The sequence below is a fragment of the Amphiura filiformis genome, chromosome 6, assembly GCF_039555335.1.
Source record: "Amphiura filiformis chromosome 6, Afil_fr2py, whole genome shotgun sequence".
NCBI lineage: Eukaryota > Metazoa > Echinodermata > Ophiuroidea > Amphilepidida > Amphiuridae > Amphiura > Amphiura filiformis.
This window is the reverse complement of record NC_092633.1, coordinates 72730247-72753952: the sequence shown is the minus strand read 5'-3', so window position 1 is coordinate 72753952 and position 23706 is coordinate 72730247. Positions and strand designations below refer to the sequence as shown.

At 35.9% G+C, this 23706-nt stretch overlaps 1 protein-coding gene across 2 annotated transcripts in view; it reads left to right on the top strand.

Annotated features, from left to right (window-relative positions):
* Positions 1–22027, top strand: part of LOC140155992 (BPTF-associated chromatin complex component 1-like) — a 30044-nt gene extending 8017 nt beyond the window's left edge. Inside the window, exons 2-6 of one of the 2 annotated variants that reach the window (XM_072179048.1) lie at positions 603–697; positions 4102–4203; positions 5683–5834; positions 7258–7363; positions 20356–22027. In XM_072179048.1, the coding sequence (XP_072035149.1) occupies positions 603–697; positions 4102–4203; positions 5683–5834; positions 7258–7363; positions 20356–20359 (459 nt within the window). In that variant the 3' untranslated portion in view covers positions 20360–22027. Of the gene's footprint in view, positions 1–602; positions 698–4101; positions 4204–5682; positions 5835–7227; positions 7364–20355 lie in introns of both variants that reach the window. The other variant, XM_072179047.1, reaches the window with a different exon arrangement.
* Positions 22028–23706: the final 1679 nt, after the last annotated feature.

Below are 23706 nucleotides of genomic sequence, written 5' to 3'. Positions count from 1 at the left end.
TAAAGCATAAGCACTAGCTGATACATGCACCCTCACAGCAAAATGTTTTTGAGTGGGCACCCTTTGGAGCACTGGCTGGCGCATGCTCCCTATTCCAAAGATCATTGCGGAAACTCGCGGGCCAGTTCACTTGATCATCAGAATGGGTCACTCCTGCTCAAGTACAACCCCCTGCCCCTTCCTCTTCCCCCAGCTAAATGTCTTTGAGCAGGCACCCTTTGGAGCACTGGCTGGTACATGCTCCCTATTCCAAAGATCATTGCGGAAAATCAAAGGCCAGTTCACTTGATTACCAGAATGGGGTCACTCCTGCTTTAAGTATGATCCCCCCGCCCTTCCCCCAGCTTAAGTTATGTATTTGAGCAGGCACCCTTTGGAGAACTGGCTGGCGCATGGTCCATATCTAAATATGCGCTGCATGACGAGAGGCCAGTAAATGTCAGCATGCTGGCAGGTCTACTAACACATAGGACATCTCTGGTAAAATGACCATGTCCGAGCTCATGCTATAAATGGTAGACCTTGATTGGACCAGTTTTCAATGGTTCCAAGCCCTCCATAATTTTAATAACGTTTATTTTTATGCTGCTCTTATGTTGAAGGTTGGAGAGATTTTCTCTGAGGCAGGAGCAGCATTCAGTAGATTAGGGGAACTGACTATGCAGCTTCATCCTGTGTCTGAACCATCACCATCCAGGTAGGTACATGTAGGTCACAACAACTGGGCTCTGGGCTATAATAAGCCCAATCGGCATTGGAAGTTTGCAATGCATTGTAGGACAGTTTTTGCAATTTTAGGACACCTTGTCCTTTGACCTTTCAGAAAATTCAGAAATATTGGGTTTTTGTACGTACAAAATATAATCTAAAATGTTTTACAATATTTAAAACAAATATAAACAAGAAACGTCTTTAAAAAGACAACGCCATGGATGAAGATCATGTTTCATAATTTTGCATGCAAGTACTTGGAAAGCTAGTAAATTTGCATGTTTGGCACAACTAACTGGGTGCGAAATATTGGCATTTATTGGTAAATAAATACCGAAATATTGGCATTTATTGGTAAATAAATACCACCAATGACATACTAGGAAATACTCAAATTTTCATGTCGAAAGCTGAATTGGAAAATGTGTGCTAAATTGGTCTACATTTCATTCATACTTGTAACAAACGGCTCAATTGAAATCACATCTGAGTTTTACAACAATCCAACAATCTATATTCAGATAACCTTAAGAATGTTTGCTGCTAAGGGATTTCATATCAACCAAATTTCATGACAATCATCCAACTGTCTATTATCAGTAACTGTTAACCTTGATATGACCTTGATGGTTTTGACCCTTAGGGCCTAATTGTGATTACATGCACCACGTTTTATGAAAATCAGACTATCGATGCTCTGTTGACATCAAATGCGCTTGACACCACTTTGAACATTCTGACAATCCAACACAATATATACTTAGTCGACCTCAAATGACCTTTAACAATTTTGGGCAGAATTGTTATCCACAATCTGACAATACTCAATTCACCTCGGGTGACCTTGACCTGCATGACCTTCAACATTTTCCGGTTACTAACCCACCATGTCCATAACAACTCCTTCGAATTCCTCTCAAATCTTTTATTCATAATTGCTGTCCTTTATTACCTTTTCTCAGTGTTTTACTATTTACCAATATTTAGTATAAAATCCATTAAAAGCAAAGTAATTAATTTTAGATATTTGTATTCACAATGTATAGTTTACTGGTAGTTACAATCACATTATAAGGCCACTAACAGTCAATTTTGAGTTTCCCGTCATAATTTCTGAAAACAAGTGAGGTAACTTTTTCATTATTCATTATTTTTCTGCCTTTCATTATATGACCAACACGTATGTAAAATGTGTTGTTATTTGCCACTCACTCACTTGAAGATGGATGTTTAGCCCTAATGAGATTATTAGGTATAAGTATATTAAAAATAGTCACAATAATGAATTCAAGTGAGGGTCAGAAAATGAAGTGAGGGCGGTGACGGGAAACTCAAAATCGACTTTCATTGGCCTAATCAAAAGACTGATTACTCAATCCCAGGGATTCCCGGTTGCTCTACATGTACCAAAAATGTATAAAACCAAAGCCACTATTATCTACCCCAATTACTGGTACCCCCCCCCCCTAGACGACTAGTGTCACTCCCAACATCAATTAGTGTTGGTAGTAGGCACCTGCACTATTTATACCCAGCTCTGGTCAGATCAGGGAATGGTCAGATAATGCTCATTATTATTGTTCAATTAGTGGTCACACTTTTCATACTTGTCAATGCTTGTTGACAGCTTATCAGTAGTCGGATCAGCAGGGGTGCAATTGTATCCTTTTTCATAGAGCAAAATTGTTCAAAATTTTATTGTCGAATGGTTCCAAAAAACCTTATTTCTGAACGGATTTCCGTCGTTAACAAAGCAAAATGTATGTTTAATATATTAATTATTTCATTAATAGCAATTTCCCAAGTTTCCATCCATAAATAACCACAGAGCATTATCTGTTTACAAAATAAGTGTTTATTTTCAATTAGCCATCTTATCAGTAAAACTGATAGAGACCAAATTATAGTCAAAAAACAGATTCTTTGTCTGGTAGTCCCGGCAACCCAGCCTGTATGTGGCTCAGTTGTAAACATACACAACAGACACCGACTGTGAAGGAGCCTATATGCACGTAAACAACTCTCTAGTACATGTATAATAAAATCCGTTTTTGAGTATAATAAAGAAAGTCATGCATTGGCAACATGAAGGAAATACCTATTGCTAACTTGGTAAAATGCATACTCGTAGCCCAATCTTGTACATCATAGCACCCAGTTTGGGTTTGTAGTTTCGAAATGTTGCAATTAAACATTAATTCTTTCAAATATGAAACGCTAAAACACCAAATCTAGAACAAACAATCATTATATTTAGAAAGATATAGCAAACTTTCCATGATAGAGATTGGATCCAAGACAAAGTACACCCAAATTAGGTGACAATTCAGAATTAAGCCATGGCTGGAAAAAATATTAGTGTTTTATAAATTAATTATTTGGTATTTTTAATGATCAAAATTGTGACAATAATAAGAAAATTTATAATAATTACGTAAATTTTCCCGACATGTCAGAGGTCAAAGTGTCCCAAAACTGCTCTCAAAAACCGGAAGTTAGAATGGCGATTGGGCTTATTCCATCGTATGTAAATTTGATCAAAGAGAAAAGGAAGTTAAAGCTGGAGTGGGTTTAATCCACATAGCTCTGTGCATGAACTGTCTGTGTCCTTTGCATGACATGTACATGTATCCACTCAACATCTGAACCTTGATGTGTGTATTTAACATGAAGTAAGCTGCAGTTACTGTCCATCACTTGGGAATTCGGCAAACTCTGGCAATCATTGCCTATAGTATGCTGACGGGTGTCTATATTTGCATGTAGTTTGAGTTTGGTAGTGACCTTGGTGTATATTTTGGTGGTTGCAGTATCAAATCACATGCTAACATAATCCTGCAGAGCGTACAAGTTAATCGGCACACTTTATGCGCAAGCACTGGTAATGTCACTATCAAATTCAGCAATTATGACAATGTATAGGCAAATATTTGTATGTTGTACATTGTACAATTTAGCTGTCCACCAGACGTGGGCAAATGAAAGCTGAAGGTACTGCATTCAATGCCTCTGGTGCCTTGGCATTTTACCCTGGGCCTGTCATGGGCGTGGGGAGTATTATTCAGGACCAAAAGATAAGCACAGTAGTCCTACCAAATCTGGACAAACAATAACTGGACTGCAATCCTTGAATGTGAATGCGATACCACTGGTTTTTGTGGCACCATTGCCATGGTTCAGTCATGGGGTTGGTAACATCAATGTATTACAAAATTTGTAACCTTTGGACCATTTGATTAATGCCTATCAAACCTCGGCAGATGAAGCAATTTTAAAGATGTGACATCAAAACATACAGTCTGCTGGTTTTGCTTTTGTGATTTCCCCATTTTCAAGCATTGTTTTTGTTTTTAATCGCTCTTTCACCATTGCTTAATATTTGCTACATAGTGGTAAATGGACAGATGAAGAACTGGAATTGTTAAGAGCAGCAGTGAAAAGATTTGGTGAAGACCTCCATAAAATAAGTGATGTCATCAAAACAAGGACAGTGTAAGTAATACACACTTTAAGCTATAAAGCTATAATATATGATTTGAGCACCAGGATGTTGTGGGAACAGTCAGGCGTTACACCCTATTCTTCTCGAAACTGACTGCAAGCTTCATACAGGTATGGCTCTTTTGAATATGGGACCAATGGCTTAATGTCCCTCCTAAGGACGGAATTCTCTCACGGTTCATAAACCCAACTCTTAATGCACCACGGGAGAGTAGAAGTCTGAATTAATCTACAGATGTTGGCAGTAGAATTCAGACTTTTAATGTTTTTAGTTTGCCTGAAATGAAAAATTACGAGAACCAAAACCTGTTGGAAATTTCATGTTTGCCAACTTAGAGATTAAGCATCTGTGGCATGTACAGGGTGAGTCAAAAAAAGTGCAATAGAGCAACGAATCGATATTTATGTAAGAACCAAGTTGAACTTTCCCAGTATTGAAAGTGTCTATAAATGCCACACTCAATAGTCACCTTCTGTGAAAAAATGAAGTGACTCGCTTCTACCGTTTAATTTTTAGTCCTTTTGCTGCGATACCCAATGTCATTAGTTGTCCACGAGGTACCGTGTATTTTGAATGGGAGCACACAATGCACGATAAATGCACCAGCTCTGAAACTGACTTTAACTTAAATAAGGTTGATTTTTGCGTTATTTTTATTTCTTTTTTTCTGTTCAAACAAACTTTCTAACATTACTTTATGTCCTTCATACCTCACTCGACTCCAACTCCAGTTTTTTAATCCCAATATGTCCAACTTACTGGATGTTTTGTAATTCACTCCACTCCAATTTGCGCCAAGCATTTCATTTCCCGACATTTGAAAAACCCGCCTAAAAATTTATATGGTTTTGATAGAGAATAAACATCTTTAAAATAAAGGGAAAATGAAAAGAACAACAAATAATGTTTCTTCTCCTTAAACAAGACCAAGGGCAATAACACTTTAGGGGCTCCATTTTTTTTCAATGCCAATGAGGTTAAGAAACTGGCAGTTGTTCCAAATCTACCTTACACGGAGTGGGCTGACATTCAAATTTTAGGTGTCTCTTGGACAAACGTTAAAATTGGGTATCGCTATAAAATGTGTCATAAAAACAAAACGGTAAATGCTAATTCCTTGATATTTTCACACAAGATCACTAATGGATATGTTATTTATAAAGTGTTTTTAAACCTAAAAGATTCAACTCGGTTTTTTAATAAAAATGGATTCTTTTCTCTATTGCACTTTTTTTGACTCACCCTGTATTTCAACATGAATAGGAAACTTGAGCAGGAAAAGGATCTAATTTTGCAAGCTGAATTTAATTAGTTTTAACAAAATAATTGCAGTTGATGACAATGTATAAATTCACAATGTATAATATGAAATTTGTTAACTGGAAAATTTAATATTCCAATATTGCTTAGTCATATACATGCTCGTACAGTATGTACATGTAACATTTGTTGCACATCATCTTTTACAGTAATCAAATTCGGTCTGCCTTGAAAAAGAAAGTAGGTGCTGATTCAGAAAAGAGGAAACAAGCACAGCATACATCCATTATAGCCAAGTCACCTGTGGATAGCTCAACATCAGTATCAGCAGATGAGCCACCTTTAAAGAAACCCAAAACAGGTAAAACAGATGGAAGTTACTAAATGATCAGTAATAATGATGACATTTGGAGTAACAATTTAACCATCAACTGGTATATATGCAAGTGAGACAAAAATTTAAGCCTGCAATTTTACTGTTTGAAAGTTTAAAAAAATTGAGAAGCTTCTGTAGAGGGATATTGCATGTTTTTTGTGTTATAACTAGGTCAGGAGGGGGGGGTGGCCAGGGTGATAATCATATTTAAAAAACTATATCATGACAACCTTTTTCAAAGTAAAAACAACTATGACCAGTTTTGGATACAAAATGTTTTCCAGAATTGTTGCCTTAAAGTTTGTTAAAGAGGACTGCCTTTTGAAGTAAGCAAGACATTTTCTTTACATATACTTTTTGTTTAAATTCATAGTTACTATTCATTAGTTCAATGGTTGATTCATACAATTTATTGATAATTTTAACCAGCTTTATAGTTTTCAGCAAGGTTTTGCAGCGGTCTGCTGATTTGATGCTATTTATACCATAAACCACAGAAGTGGTGTTCTGATTGACTAATATAATCACGTCATCATTACATCGGCACCTGATTTGCAGATCAAGTTGCATAGCATCGTGTGACCTAGTTCTTTTTACACGATAATCAGGAAGAGCAGCGGACACCACTGAGGGACCTTGCTGAATACTATAATCAAAAGCAACATTAATAAAATGATTACTTTCTTATAGTTTCTTATGCTTAAAGGGGCACTTTGTGATCCACAGCCTCATCCCCCAACATACTCCAAAAAAGTTGAGATTTTTGTACTTTTATAATCTTACCTACCGATTCGGTTGTTTGACAAAGACATTTTCAGTATGTATGTCCTGGCTATCAACAGCCCACAGTTACAAGACAGTGGGCTGAGGCACAATGATATATATACAATTTTATGTAACTCACAAATTCAGTGTCTGAATTAACTGACATTTTGGAAATGAAATTGTTCCATGGATATATATTGAATCATACCCTAAAAAGAAGATGCTGGAATCACAAAATATCCCTTTAACTGACTGTGTTTATTTGTAATACTTATGTTTTGATTTATTTTCTCTTACCCTTCCTTTCTGACATAATCACACTCACTTTGAATGAACCTAACCATTTCCATACTTTGGCCCTGCTCTCTCTGTACTGTTATCATTTAATAACATCATGCACACTAACTTCAATTATCCATCGTTTTGCTGAAAATCAATCCTATTTTTGCACTCTGACCTTTGCACTCCATGAACGTTGCACTCTGTACCCTTTGTGCACTCTGACCTTAACATTCCATGACCTTTGTACATTTGACTTTTTTGCACACCATGACCTTTGCACTCTTGACCTGTTCCCTTTGCACTGTGAACCATTTGCATCCCATCATCTCAGAGGTCACCCTCAACATGCTCAACTCCACAGAGACACATACAGGAGATTCATTAGTGGACATCGAAGGTCTTGAGGATGCTTCACCCATGAAAAAAATTAGACTTTGGTTTAAACGAGACTTCCACGTCAGAACAAGGTTGGTTTTATATTATTGATTCATTAACTGTCTGTCTGGGTGTGGGGGTGTGTGTTTGTGTGTCTGTCTGTCTGTCTGTCTGTATGTAACACTTTGAGACTTAATTGGGTATTGCACTTTATAAGCATGATTATATTATTATTACTATTATTATTATTATTATTATTATTATTATTATTATTATTATTATTATTATTATTATTATTATTATTATTATTATTATTATTATTATTATTATTATTATTATTATTATTACTACTACTATTATTATTACTACTATTATTACTACTATTATTGTTGTTGTTGTTGTTGTTGTTGTTGTTGTTGTTGTTGTTGTTGTTGTTGTTGTTGTTGTTGTTGTTGTTATTGTTCTGTTTTTGCTCTTGTTCATCCTGGCATTTTATTTTTGTGGAGCACCAGCTTAGGCCAAGAAAAAAATTGTTTGGTTGTCATCGGCGAACAGACCTTACTTCCAGACAAAACCGAAAACATTTTCGTATTTATATTTGTTAAATTCTGAAACATCAAAACCAAATGGCAAACATTTCCTTCCATATACAAGACAACATAATTTGAAACAGGATTCAAACTGTGGGATTCAAAGTAAGGAACCAAAAGTCCAAAACCATGGGTAGCTGTCTGTTTTAAAAAACCCTTTTTTGTAAATAAATATAGAAATGATGTTCCAGTAAAATCCTGGGTTATGATTATAATTGTCTTCTCACTAAGTCAGATTATGTTATTTTAGCTCCTGTAATGTTGGTGACACAAGTGTTAACATTAGACAAGTTAGTCAAATGTTAACACTTGTGCTGGAAACTAGAAACACTGATCAAGAGATGTGATCGACTTGATTTGAGCTCCGAAAACCACATCAAAATTCATCTTTTCATATCCATTATACCATCTTCAACCCAATAATCTATACATCGAAGCCACCAGGAAGCATCTGGATCAACTATGACGACCAGATCCCAGCAATCAAGGAAGAAATCTAAGCAAAATATGCTTGATTCTACCGAGGAGGCAAATTCTGCACCTCTACCAATCAATACCAGCCAGGGAAACACAGCTGCTGGATCAGATGGCGTGTGTGAGCCTGAAATCACCGGCGAGATGAGAGATACAGTCAAACAAGTTCTCTCGGATACTAATCTACTTCAGCCACTTATTTCATCTGTTGTATCTGTTGTGCTATTATCGCCGAGATTTTCAACCCTCTTGTGGATGCAGTAACCAAGGCTTTGACTGTAAAGATCACTGAAAAGCTAAAGCCTGAAATTGAACAGAGTATCTATGAATCTGTGTCCATGGATATCCAAGACACGAAGAAAGAAGTGGCTACACTCCGACAAGAACTGAACAAGGTGAGAAAGGAGAAAACTCAACTAGAAAACCGAGTTGAAGAGGCTGAACAGTATAGTAGACGCAACTGTCTTCTGCTACACGGTGTCCCCGAAAAAACCAGAGGAAGATACCACAGCTGTCGCCATGGGAATCATCAAAGACAAACTGGCCATTAACTTTGAATTCTATGATTTCGATCGTACCCACCGGTTGGGAAAACCAAGAAAGCAGACCAAAACACATCCATGAAACCAAGACCACGTCCGATAATCATGAAATTTATATCATACTCAGACAGAGCAGAAGTCTACAAAGAGAAAAGCAAACTTAAGCGATCGGGAATGCTTATCACAGAGAACTTAACGGCAACACGTATGAACATTTACCGGGAAGCTCAGCGAATGGTAAAGATGAACGCATATCCAGTACCTGGACTCAAGACGGCAGAATAACGGTGCTTACCAACATGGACCGAAGGTAACCGTCAGTAGCCTGGCTGAACTAGATAAAATGTAATTTTTGCCGATAGCATGTTCGTCATTGTTCACTACTGTTTAATACTGCGGTTAGTTTTCATATTATTAGTTTGTTTGTCATTTAATATTGAACGCTTTTTTTTGTCATACCTGATTAGTTTATTATGTTATTGGTTTTCATGTACTCGACATCTCATTTAATTATGCATGGTTACTCAAGTTTCATTGACCTAGCAGACCATGGTCTACATGTAGGCCTACTTGGCACACTTGTCATTTCATGCTTGCCTCCCTTGCCCTTGGTCAGTATGTTCTTTCTCTGCCTTGCTCATGTTAGTCCCCATCTATACTGAGCATTCATTTGACATGGTCTGCCTTGGTCAATGATTTTGGTTTTCCCTGTTTATATAAGTCTTTTAAATTTGATTTGTATCCCGTGTTCCTCAATTCATTTTGTTGATAGTAATGTATCTTGTTGACTTGAGTTGATACACTAATATCGATCTTCATTTGCTTTGTTACTTGCTTTTTTTAATGCTTTACTTGTTTGCTTGTTTCATCTGTGTTCTTCGACCTATCAGACACGGTCTGATTCTCATGGACCGTTTGTCGATCGCTCGTTGTTGTGCTCATGGTTCACCTCATTGAGCACCCAACTGACCTTGTCTGACTGGTTCGATGGAACCTATTTACCATCATTTTTCCAAGACATGCTTTTTTTTCATATGAAAATGCTATATAGTTTTTTTCATTATTAATCTGGTGGAATATTCATTTGTTTTGTCTCTTATATTACCGTATACTATTCATGATTTTCATGCTATTGCCAAACCATATTTATCTGGGTGTTTGCATTACTTTTTAATATTTTGCATTTTCCCCAGTTCACCCATTTGTATTTGTATCCCATGTTTCCGAGTAAAATAAAAGCACAGATGACCGAAGCGTTGTCATTCTGTGGAATCACTTTGCTACATTGTTCACCAAACTGGTTCTCTTGTTCTTATGCTCACCTCGCCAGCTTTTTAACCGTTTGGTGTCCAATGTTGCATTCTCCCATTCCCTAGCCATTATATTATGTTTTATTTAACTAGTGCCCTCACTATATCATTTTTTGTTTAACTGTATCTATGTTGGTTGGGACTGTATTGATTAGTTATTGTTTACTCATCAAGTATTATTTATTTATTGTGGATCCTGGAGTGCTCTATTTTTCACATTGTTACTGATATTTACTTTGTTGCTATACTGGTAATTCTAGATCTGTTATTTCTTATTTCCCTGTTTAGTCAAAATAAAAGCATGGGTTGACTATAAAGCATGTCATTCTATGGAACTTAATTGCCTCAGTGTACACCAAAATGGTTATTTGTGGTTCTTTTGCTCGCCTCATCATCTGGCCTCTCGTTCCTCTGGCCTATGGATTTTGTTGTACACTGTTGCAGTTTCCTCATTTGACTATTTTGATATTTTCTTTAAGTTTGCCATAATTTGTGTGTTCACTATTCATGTATTTCATGCAACTGCCAAACTTTATCTGGGCTTAAGCAGTACTTTATTATTTTACATTGTTCACCAAACTGGTTCTCTTGTTCTTATGCTCGCCTCGCCAGCTACTCCTCGGAGTCTTCAGCATTCGTTTTAACCGTTTGGTGTCCAATGTTGCATTCTCCCATTCCCTTGCCATTATAGTATGTTTTATTTTACTAGTGCCCTCACTATATCATTTTTTTGGTTGTTGTTTAACCGTTTATATGCTGATTGGGACTGCATTGATTATTTATTGTTTACTCACCAAGTATTATTTATTTATTGTGGATCCGGGAGTGCTCTATTTTTCACATTGTTACTGATATTTACTTTGTTGCTATACTGGTAATTCTAGATTTGTTATTTTGCATTCTTTGCAATTGTTTCCCCTAATGTTTTTTATTTTCCCTGTTTAGTCAAAATAAAAGCATGGGTTGACTATAAAGCATGTCATTCTATGGAACTTAACTGCCTCAGTGTACACCAAAATGGTTATTTGTGGTTCTTTTGCTCGCCTTATCATCTGGCCTCCCGTTCCTCTGGCCTATGGATTTTGTTGTACACTGTTGCAGTTTCCCCATTTGACCATTTTGGTATTTTCTTTAAGTTTACCATATTTTGTGTGTTCACTATTCATGTATTTCATGAAACTGCCAAACTATATCTGGGCTTTCGCAGTACTTTATTATTTTCATTTTCACCATGTCACCCTCTTGTTTTTACATCCCATGTTTCCGAGTAAAATAAAAGCACAGATGACCAAAGCGTTGTCATTCTGTGGAATCACTTTGCTACATTGTTCACCAAACGTGTTCTCTTGTTCTTATGCTCGCCTGCCAGCTACTCCTCGGAGTCTTCAGCATTCGTTTTAACCGTTTGGTGTCCAATGTTGCCTTCCCCATTCCCTTGCCATTATATTTTGTTTTATTTTACCAGTGCCCTCACTATATCATTTTTTGTTATTGTGTAACTGTATTTATACTGATTGGGACTGTATTGATTATTGTTTACTCATCAAGTATTATTTATTTTTGTGGATCCTGGAGTGCTCTATTTTTCACATTGTTATATTTCCTTTGTTGACATGCTGGTAATTCTAGATTTGCTAATTTGCTCTCTATGTTTTCCCTATGTTATCGATCAGTGCCTGTGGAATAAATTGCCTCAGTGTATACCAAATTGGTTCGGTTCCATCTCCTGCTCGCTTCACCACCAGCCACTCTTTTTCCAATGGCCATCCGACTTTTTTTGATGTACACTGTTGCAGTTGTCCCATTCCATTAACTGCTCCAACTTTATTGGTCATAACATATTGGCTCTCAATGTTATTTTGGCTTTGCATTTGGCATCGCGAAATTTGTTTCACCCAATTCACATTTTTTTAAACTATTTAATTATTGTGTGTGGTTTTGGAGAGCTCTATTCAAACTCTCCTGATTTTGTACCATTCAAATCTCTTGATTTGGATTTAAATTGTAATCTAAGTTAAAATTTCTTTCCTATAATTATTTTATTTTGATATTGTTATTTGTCCCTATTTGTATGCACTATGTCTGATTTTGTATCCTCCTTAAGATTTGACCCATTTCGTTTTAATAGTACCCTCAATACCCACTCTACTGAAACTGACGATGATTGTAATATTGATCAAATTATGCAATGTGACTGTAACTATTATAACAGCTTATCTATTAATCAGGTTCATAACCCAAATCTCTGTAAGCTATCACTGTTTCACATGAACATCCGTAGTCTCAACAAACATGCCAATGATATAATTGATTATCTATCGACATTTGATCATCATTTCAATATCTATGCCTTCACGGAAACTTGGTTTAGATCTAACTGTGACGCAAATCTCATTGATTTGGAAGGTTACACTTCTGTTAATTCTCATAGAACCGATCAAAGAGGGGGAGGGGCTTCTCTTTTTATCGATAACAACATTGAGTTCATGATTAGAGATGATCTTACTATCAAGTGTGATAACTGCGATTCCGTTTTCATTGAATTCAATAACCAGCAAACTCCTAATTCTATCATAGGGGTCATTTATCGCCCAGACACAGTTAATTTGGATAGCTTCTTTTCTGATGTTGCCAGAGTTTTTGATATCATCAATAAGGAACGCAAGATTTGTTACGTAGCTGGAGACTACAACCTTGATCTACTTAAACATGGTTCTAATAATAAAGTGTCTGAATTTGTTAATCTAATCTATTCTAATAATTTCTTTCCCTGCATTGATAGACCTACACGGATTACTGAAAATAGCGCAACTCTTCTTGATAATATTTTGACCAACGATATAACTGCTAAGATCAATTCTGGTGTCCTAGTTGTTGATATTTCTGACCATTTCCCAATTTTTACCTTCACATCAAATATAAACTCTAGCAGCCATGTGAATCCAGTCACCCAAATATTTGAGAAGCGCCAATTGAAGACTGATAATATCAAAGGTCTTAAGAATGGTATATCGTTAACTAATTGGAATGAAGTTTATAGGGAATCTAACCCTAACATAGCTTATAATATTTTTGATACTAAACTTAAAAAATTACTAAATACCCATTGCCCGATAAAAACATCCAAAGTTAGTAAGCGCAAAACCCCCAAAAAACCTTGGGTAACACCTGGCCTAATAAAGTCAATCTTCACTAAAGATAAATTATATAAACAATACTTGGCTAAACATAATCCTGAAAATAAACTTAAATACACAAAATTTCGCAATATACTAAACTCCCTACTACGCACATCTAAGAAAAACCACTTTAGTTTTCAGCTTAATCTTCATAAGAATAACATGAAGAAGACGTGGCAAACTCTCAATAATATTCTAGGCAGGAATAAAACCACTAAACCTCCTAGCCACTTTACTGATGATGATGGCAATGTAATTAAAGATCCCAATAAAATTGCTATGAAATTTAACGATTTCTTTACTAATATAGGTCCATCTCTTGCAAGTAAAATCCTCCTCCTAATATCTCCATTTTGGACCAAATTAAAACTTCTAAGTCCCCGTTAAACTCCCTTTTTCTATCACCTTGTTCTACCCAGGAAGTTCTAGAAATTACGCATTCCCTTAAGACCAGCACCAGTTGCGGTATTGATGGCGCCAGCTCAAACCTTCTTAAGCAGATCATCCCCGAAATTCTTGATGTCATCACACATATTTTTAATAGCTCCTTGTCAACAGGTATTGTTCCATCAAAATTGAAAACGCCAAAGTGAATCCGGTTTTTAAATCTGGTGACAAACACACGTTTACTCAATTATCGTCCTATTTCTATCTTGCCATCTATTTCAAAATTGCTTGAAAAGATCATTTATAACCGGATCCTTGACTTTATTACTAAGCACAAAATTCTCAGTCCAAACCAATTTGGCTTTCGCAAAAACCATTCCACCTACATGGCCATTAATAACCTGTATGACACTATAACCACTGCAATTGACAAGAAACTATGCACAGTTGGTATTTTCCTTGATTTAAGCAAGGCTTTCGACACCCTTGACCATTACATTCTCCTTCAAAAACTTTACCACTGTGGCATTAGAGGAACTTCCAATTTGTGGATTAAAAACTATTTAAAGGACAGACAACAATTTGTTGTCTTCAATGGGAAAAAAGCCCCCACTAATACCATCCATTGTGGAGTTCCTCAGGGTTCGATCCTGGGTCCTTTACTTTTCCTCCTTTACATAAATGATCTGCCCAACTGCTCTTCTACACTTAAATTTATACTTTTTGCAGACGATACTAATATAATTTGTACCAATAAAGATCCTATTAGCCTTGAAACTTTACTAAATAAAGATCTTGAAATAATTTCCAATTGGTTTAAATTAAACAAGCTGTCACTAAATGTAAGTAAAACTAATTACATGATATTTAAAAATAAATATAATCCAAATCCTAACATTGAGATCAAAGTTAATATTGATAACAAACAATTAGGTCAAGTAAACACTACTAAATTCTTGGGGATCCTAATTTATGATAATTTAACTTGGAAGTCCCACACCACTCACGTTTGTAACATCATCTCTAAATATAATGGCATCATCAGAAAAGTTAGGCAATTTCTCCCAATTGAGTCATTACCAACCCTGTATAACTCTTTGGTTTATCCTTACCTAAACTATTGTGCAATTATCTGGGCTGATAAGAACAATTCACACCGTGACTCTGTTCTCCTGTTGCAAAAGAAGCTTGTCAGAACCTGCACTAACTTCGCTCTGGTTAGCACATTCTGACCCACTTTTTCATCTCTGAAAACATTAAAATACATGATTTATACATTCTCCAACTTGTGATTTTTATGTATCAGTTTTATCATGGTCTCCTTCCCAACGACCTACTTGATCATAATTACTTTATTGTTAACAGTGATGTGCATAATTACAACACTCGCCATGCCGGCGATATCCATATTGATCAAACCAACACGTGCCTTGCATATAACACCATTAGAATCCAAGGTGCATTACTTTGGAATAATTTACCATCAACTCTGAAAATGCACCCTCGGTTGCTGTTTTCAAGCAGCACATGAAAAATATCTTCTTGGAAAATATATGCCAAGTGATTCGTAATTTCCCATCATGTTTCACAATTTACTACTATTCATTTGGGTCTCTATCGTATTTTGCTATCATGTAAGCAAATTTTGTTGTCGGCACCCTCATTTTTTGGTATTATTCAGTATAGGGCCTATTATCATAGGCCCACTATTTCTACATTTCCATTGAGCAGCATTTTGGCTTTAACTTTTTGCTTTTCACTATTTTGTACATTATTATGCTGAGTGCATGAAGTTTGTACCACTCTGAATTTTTACCTTGTATAATTTATTATTATTTGTAGTTCTTTGTTTCCAGTTGTAACTTTAGGTCGAGGGCACTGCACCTCACGCTCTGCGTTTAGCAGTGTCCTCATCCATCATCTTGCCCATGTAAGTTTTTCATTGATATTTACCTTTTTCAATGTACACTGTGTATATATTTATATTTATAATTTTCATAATTGTACAATTCATTGTTTATTGTAGCTTGATGAATATTGTTGCTTGTTGCTTGATGAATGGATAAAAATAAAATTGATTGATTGATTGATTGATTGAAGTTAGAGTTTGAGAAGATGTTTTAACTACTGTAAAAGCTGATCGTTTTACTTCTGGTGTTTCGCCTGTACTGCCCTTCTCACCGATAGGTCCAGGTTGACCGGCAACTCCTGGAATTCCTCGCATTCCTTTTGGGCCAACCTTTCCTGGTAAACCTAGCAGTCCAGGAGGGCCAGCTTCTCCCATTTCACCACTTGGGCCCTGGGGGCCGGGAAAACCCCTTTCTCCCACAGGTCCAACACTTCCTGTATCGCCTTGATCTCCTTTCAATCCGTCTCTTCCGGGTAGGCCGTTGTTACCTGGGGAGCCGTTGTTTCCTGGAGATCCGGGAATTCCATTACCAGGTAGACCCGGAATGCCTGCAGGGCCTTGGCAGCAGGAATTACAGGTCTGTGATTGGCTGGTTTGTGAGCTGACTCCTAACATGAGACTAGGGATAATTAGGATCAGGGATGCAATGGTTGGTAGATTTGTGTACATGATGATGCTGTGGAGATTAAAAAGAAAAGCAAGATGTTTAGATCCTTGGAGATACATGTAACAGTTGGACCACATACAACCACAAAAAACATCACAAAAATAACTTTCCATTTGAGGAAGGAAATAAATTCAAACCTTTACTAATTTTAAAACTGGAAGAGAAGATAAGCTCAATTATGTTCTGTCCATATCAATTGAAACCTTATTTGTTTAAATGACCCAAATGTTGTTTCTATTGTGAACCTTTCAATGAAAAGATATGTAAATTCCAAAGTTGCACTCAAGCCAAAGCAGCATGGCATTCCCTGGATGAATGGTTAACTGGTTATGGTCGACAAGGTGTTCTGGCAAACAACAGTTTCAGTAATTTAAGTCCAACTTTGAAATTAACTACCTTTTTATGCAAATGATAACCATGACAACAATGTTTAGGCTTTAGAAAAAAGTGTGGTACCAATATGTGAGTCAATGCCATCTCATAGAAGTTATAGACCCTATTTACTTGTTATTCAAGGTTGGAACCAGAGAAATACTGCAAATTTAAAAAAAGAAGGAAAAATTCTGAGGTTTTTCTTAAGCTGGATAAAGTTGTACATTATAAATTACTGTTGCTTCTATTGAACAGCCAGGGACATATTGAATTGACATTTGCATTGTTAGCTGTTTAAAACAAATATTTATCTTTTTTTTTTTTAATAGCAGTATTTCTCTGGTGAACCTTGAATAACAAGTAATTTAGGGTCTATACCTTTAAAAAATATTTCTAGGAAATCACATTTTTTTGTGTTTTTTTGAAAACCGTAGTGCATTTTATGGCTTCCCAAATTGTGTTTTTCTCCGGTGCTTAGGTAATTGTATCACAGTAATAACATGAGTAAATAATACTTCAATATCTGTAGCATTTAACATTCACCTACATGTATAAATTATGGCTGGGCAAAGGGCACACTACTATGACACCATAAAAATCAGACAGACACCACACACATTTCATTATTCTTACTCAATTTTAAGTACCATAGCAAACAGCAATTATTTTACACTCTGTATACCAAATGTGACAAAAATACATGTAGAACAGACATTGCACTTTTTAAGTAAAATCTACTTTTGTGCCAGTTTGCAACTTCCTGGATTTTAATTAAAAGAATGCGGAATATTAAAGTAAAACACAGAATTCCCTAATCAGCTGTTATCATTGGTGTCATGAATAAATCAAAAGTGTAGATAATCAAAAAGAAGATATCAAGGTATATGTTTTTTTTTGTAAAAGAATGATTAATTATTTAACAGCAGTCATTCATATGTGGTACAATGTATGTCACCCTTTGCTGCAACATCTGCCTTATTTCAGTTATATGGCCACACATACATTTGTGCAAAATAAAATTGTTTCTCTTTGCTATTTAGAGAATAAAAGATAGGATTTTGTCTTTTGCCTATCCAATATTGTGTCATAATGGATGGGTTGGCCAATATTTTGAGTCTAGGATGCCGGCGCAGCTGTTATCCATTACGAAAAAATAAAGTTACTTTTTTCAGGACATCTCCGTTGTTTTAAATGAACAAAACCGTCACAAACATCTAAGCCACCAAACCGTGTTCTTAATTTGTGCACATGTATTATTACGCTAACACATTATCGCATACGATCATTAAGGATCTACAAGCGTGCCACCTTTGCTTGTCGGCACGCTCACTGTCTTATATGACTATCCACTATTGATATAACACTGGATCGATTGAGCCCATATTTATTGGTTGAGTTATGAGTTTTAAATATTGGACGAGACGTAGTAGTCGAATAACTCATAGCGAGACCAATAAATATTGGGCGTAAAACATCCAGTTTTATAATTATTATGTTTTAGTTCCAATATTTTTTACACACTTTGACTTACCACTGTGATGTCAAGTTTAACTCTGAATCTCTCTTAACACAAGCTCTCTTAAAATTGTCACCTTCTGCAAAACTCAAGTCCCAGTTTGAAGATCGTTTCCTTTTTCAAAAGTTCACACAATTCTTATGTTTGTGTTGGCGATTTTCAGTTTCAGTTGCAGCACATATAATAATACCCAGTTCATTAAGATTTGTGCAGAATAATGGCAAGTTGTATTCAAAGTAAAGTTGGTTAGTAAGATGGACCAGCTGTTATGAAATAACAGACAGGGCATCAACTTGATCAGGAATGTGAGATATGATTTGTATCCACCAACAGCCAAGCTATATATCAGACTGGCAGTTGACAAAATATTCAGGTTTTTTAAAACTTAAGAAGTATGATTAATATAAAGAGTATCATAATATTGACTATCAATTTGTATCATGGAGACAAGTAGTCTTGTTAACAAGGTCAACATTTTATATTTTTAAAGCCATGTACAAATAAATTTACAACTTGAAATCTCTGCATAAAGCAACCAAAGCTCTGATTGGTTGTGATATTAATGTCCCTCTCCTTAGGTTGAATCTGAAAACATCAAACAGGGTGCAGATGTGAGATGCATGAAGGGAACCCTTTACTTTAAAGTCATTTTAGTGCCTGTTTTGAACTTCCGATGGTGAGAGTAAAAAGAGTATAATTGCTGTAGAGCGGATCTTTTGCCACTGCAAGTAATATAGCAACTGAAACTTTGTTTAAGATCAGGAAATGTTGACTTATTTTCACTTTCTGCATGACTGCATATTGTAGTTATTATGAATTCACAAAAGTAGGTTGTGTCAGTTTGTCTTCTAAATCTAAAATAAGGCCACAAATATTAATTTTGTAAAAGATGTATAATTATTTTCATTTTATTTATTGTTAGTGACTCCAAAAAGCCCATGGTCTTTCCATTGATACTAAAATCTCAATTTTGTTTCAGAAAAAGTGGGGCTGAAATGTTGATTGGACCATCCTTTTAATTTTTGTATGTGAATTGCCATGGAATTCTGCAATAAACTTACAGACAGTACCACCAGGCAAAATTAAAATCAGTTTGACACCCTTCACATCTTAGTTTTGATGTTCACTTTTCAAGATTCTTGTTGAAAATTATTAATATATTGAAAGCCACAATTTTACATGGTCATTTCAAAGTGTTCAAATGTCATCTTAAGTCAAAAAGTATAAAGATTGTTTGATTTCATGACATGTTGTTTTCAACCTTATTATAAAACTTACTTGTGATCCACCTTTTATTATTAGAACCAGCCATATTGTATTTTTGTTGTTTTCATCATTAACAAAGTTCTTCACTAACCAGTACCTTAAGGGTTTCCGTTAAAGCCATAATATATGATCCAATAACTATGAAATTGTTGTTTTGTTTTTTTTGGTTTTTTTCAAACCTGATTTTTTGGGCATATTTATAATACAAACATCCCAACTTACACCTAAATCAAATCAGCCAAATTTGTTTCAAGTGTCTGTCAGGACAGAGCAATTTTGACATATAATGTTGTATTTATATACATGTATTCAGACATTAAGTCCCCTGTATATCCTTGTTAACTCCAAAATAGCCAGTGTGGCTTATTCACCTTGCCTTATAACTTCAGCTTAAATTGGACGCAAACCTTTCCTGACAGTTATTACTAATATTATTTCAGCATTTTGAGTAAAGAATAACAAAACTAAATTTTCAAGACATTACTGTTGTCTTACGAATGTGGATATATTTCATTTCTTTGGCAATATAAACAATTCAGACTGATGAAATGTCAAATTTAGGGGTGGTGAGCAGATAAAAAAATCTGAATTTACGTAAATGAGTATGTGGTTTATAGAAGGACATCGCATCAAATTTAAAGGAATGTGTCACTGAAAGGAGAGCCCCCTACATGTTGTACAGTGTTTGTTCTTGAATTCACATGGCTAGCAACAAAAACATTTGAAAAGCTCCTTTATGGATCTTCTACTGTCGCACTTGAGTGCCATCTTTACTTGTCGCAATAGGATCAAGTACCGCTAGGTGAACCTCCTCTCGGACTAACCTAAAACAATTCTGATTACTTTTTCAAACATCTTTTTGTTCTTTTCAGATGAAATAACATTAGACACATCATCGCTAATGACAGCCAATGCAGAAACAGAAATCGAGGCACTACAAAGATGAACATTGCATTCTGTCTACATTTTTATATTGTGTGTCATATTGTATTAGGCTAGCCTGAAATATCTGCCATAAATGCTAGTGGCATGCAGGTGTCTTTGCTTAAAGCCAGGTGAAGGTTCATCTTCATGTTGGAGTGGCAAGTAGTGATGAGTGGAGGAACTACGGTAAATTAAGACCCAGGCTTGTTGTAACTCAATGTGAATTGATCACACTACTGCATCACTGCATATGTACAACAATTTTATGAATTATGAAGAAATGAACTTGTCAGTGATTTGTCAGTCATTTTTATGTTGCAATGTACATTTTAATGCATGTCATCTAATTTGAATTATGTGTTCAAAACTTCAAATGTATAAAATAGTTCATGTCTATATACCTTTTCACAGCATAAGATGTCACTGATCAAATGATATATATTAGGCTATCACAAAATCATGCAACATACCCAATGTAGCATCATTAGCATGCCATGTTACAATCATGTGGGTACACTTTGTTGCACTTCAAGTTTGGTAGTGATGTCAGTGCTTCTATGTGGTTGTGCTGCTGCAATCGTGCCAACAAACCACCATCATACATGCCGATAAACCACCATCATACTTGCATGTATATTCGCCCTGTTGGATTATGTTAGTGCATGAGTTTCCAATTTGCAACCAGCAAAATGCGCACATACATCACAACAAAACACAAGGTGAAACAAAGGTTAGTGCCACTGTGCAATTAGGCCAAAGAAAAGAAAAGTTTGTTTCTAGTAGCCCGCGCATTGCATTCTGGAGTCCATGTTTTGCGCATTCCATAAGCAACATTAATGTTTATAATCACAGGGTTAACTAACATAGCAGTGACAAACAAACAAATTGTGAAGTGCTTTCCTGTTGCCCATTGCAATTTTCTGTGTTTAAATAAAAATTTAAAAAATGCATTGCTCACTAGTCACAAACTTGTTATTTTTATGATTGGACATAATGTTATTTTATATCACTTCATTTGAAACTAGGCTTGCAAATGATGAGTATCATATTTGACCTCATTATTGTCGCTTACATGAGTCATTTTAAATCCTATGAAAGAGTATTATTATGACGGGTTTAGGTTTTTGATGATGATTTGTGAAATGCACAATTGTTTTTCTGTCATATAATTGAGATGTTTGACCCACTTTTGGCAAATATTAGACATTGGTCTTCAATGGTATACTCATTAGTTTGAGACAGCCTGTATCATGAGAGAATAAATTTGTCTCTGTGAGACATTAATTTAGGGTTTTAACTTATTTTACAGAAGATTAAACTTTTTATTTATTAAGGTTTTGATTATGTCAGTTGAATGCAAGAAGATAGTGCTTTGTTACTGTAAAAAAAGCACTTCAGAAGTGGGATGGCAAGAGCCATATTTTAACCATTTTGCCATCACAAATGCAGCATACTTAAAAAATTAATACATTGATTTTAAAGGAAATGAATCGAGGAAGCCAGTAATCACTTTAATATTCCATTGTGTAGTTCTTGAGGCCAATAATATATCAAAATAAAAGTTTTAAGCATTTATCCCCTCCCAAGAATAATCATGCACATGGGGTTGAAATAACACCCCTCATAGACCAGGCTGTAGATGAGCTAGGTGTCACTTGGAGCGTAAACCTATCCCATATGGTTTTTCTAGATCAGAATTTCATGAGGAATAAGAATATCTTGGGTAACAAGCCCCTATCCTGAACAGGCTCCCCCACAAGGGGGGCTCTTTCCGGGGGGTCCCTTTTTAAGGATAAAATATCATTAGTTACGTTTAAACACAATAGTGTAGAGCAAACTCTTATAAATCTCATAATGTACACCCAATTAGTAAATTAACCCCAACATATTTGATGTGGTAACAATCTGGAGGGTGGAAGAGTAGTAGGGGGGTCTCTAAAGGACCCCTATTTCCGGGGGGTCCATTTTAAAGGAAAACATACCCTAAGTTACGCTTAAACACAAAATAGTATAAAGTACACTCTTTTTAATGCCAAGATTGAACCCACTTATTTAAATAAGCCTTTTATATTTGATGTGGTAACAATATGGGGGGTGGGGTGTAGAAGGGGGTCTCTAAATGGCCCCCTATTTAAAAACAACACCAGTGAAATTTGCCTAAAGTTTATTCTTTGTTTGGTATGACCAGATTTTTATGAAGATTAAGTATATCTTGACCAAGAAAGTCAAACTCCTTCATACAAACATCCAGCCACCAACTCCCCACCCCACCCCACCCCCAAACAGGGGGTGCCATTCAGGCGTTTTGAGCATTTTGAGAATATAGTGTGTAATAATGTATGATACTGTAATTTCATATAATTATGATGCAACACATCTTACAACCTAAAATCAAAATTAATGTTGATATGTTATTCCAAAACTCGATGGCAACAATACTGTGTGTGTAGGGGGGGGCTGGAAGAGGAAGTCTCTGAAGACCCCATATTTAATAGACGGGATGGGGTCTTTAGTCTTTACGGGAATCTTATATTATACGGTTCCAAGCATTTGGATCCGTAATTTGTAGGAAAATACTTCATACCATTATGTTACCCTTTGGTTCATATAGGGCACAAATACTTGTTTGTACTATAAAGTTTGCTTTAAAGTTCTACCAATTATGCTTACTTAATCCTCTGTATCGCTTTCATCGCTGTTGCCTACAAAGTCTTCACAATCATAATCTATAATCATGATCATCAGGCATAACCTTCTCGAGCCATCTCAGTTCTAGTGATTCTGTCCATCCATTGTCAGCAATGTTTCCAGCCTCATAACTACAAAGGACTGCTGAGCGCCATTCTCTAGCGATAAAGTTTGATCTCAAAATATGAAGTCTCAGTGTATGCTGGCATGGTGGTAGCAATGACATATCAGTGATCTTGTTCTGTTTGGTATATTTCCGATCAAAGAGTATATACCGGGCCTCGTTGACGCTTTTACACTTTATGCCATACAGCAAGGCAACATATTCTTCAAGGTCTGCCTCCAGGGTTTCAGCAGAAGACACCCCAAGATTGGAGAAGGTATCCAGGAATTTAGGCTTGCATTCAAGTAACTTCCAACAAGTTTGTTTACCTTTCCAAAAAAAGGAGGAGTTGTAGTCATTGCCTAAGAAGGCATGAAATCCTATCAGCGATGTCTTCTGTGCTGGTGTTAGGTCTATGTCGCTCATTCTAAAAACCTTGCGATATGTGCTTGTGTTTGTATCTAGTACAACTCTTGCACCATCATCAATGAAGTGTGATAACGCTAGG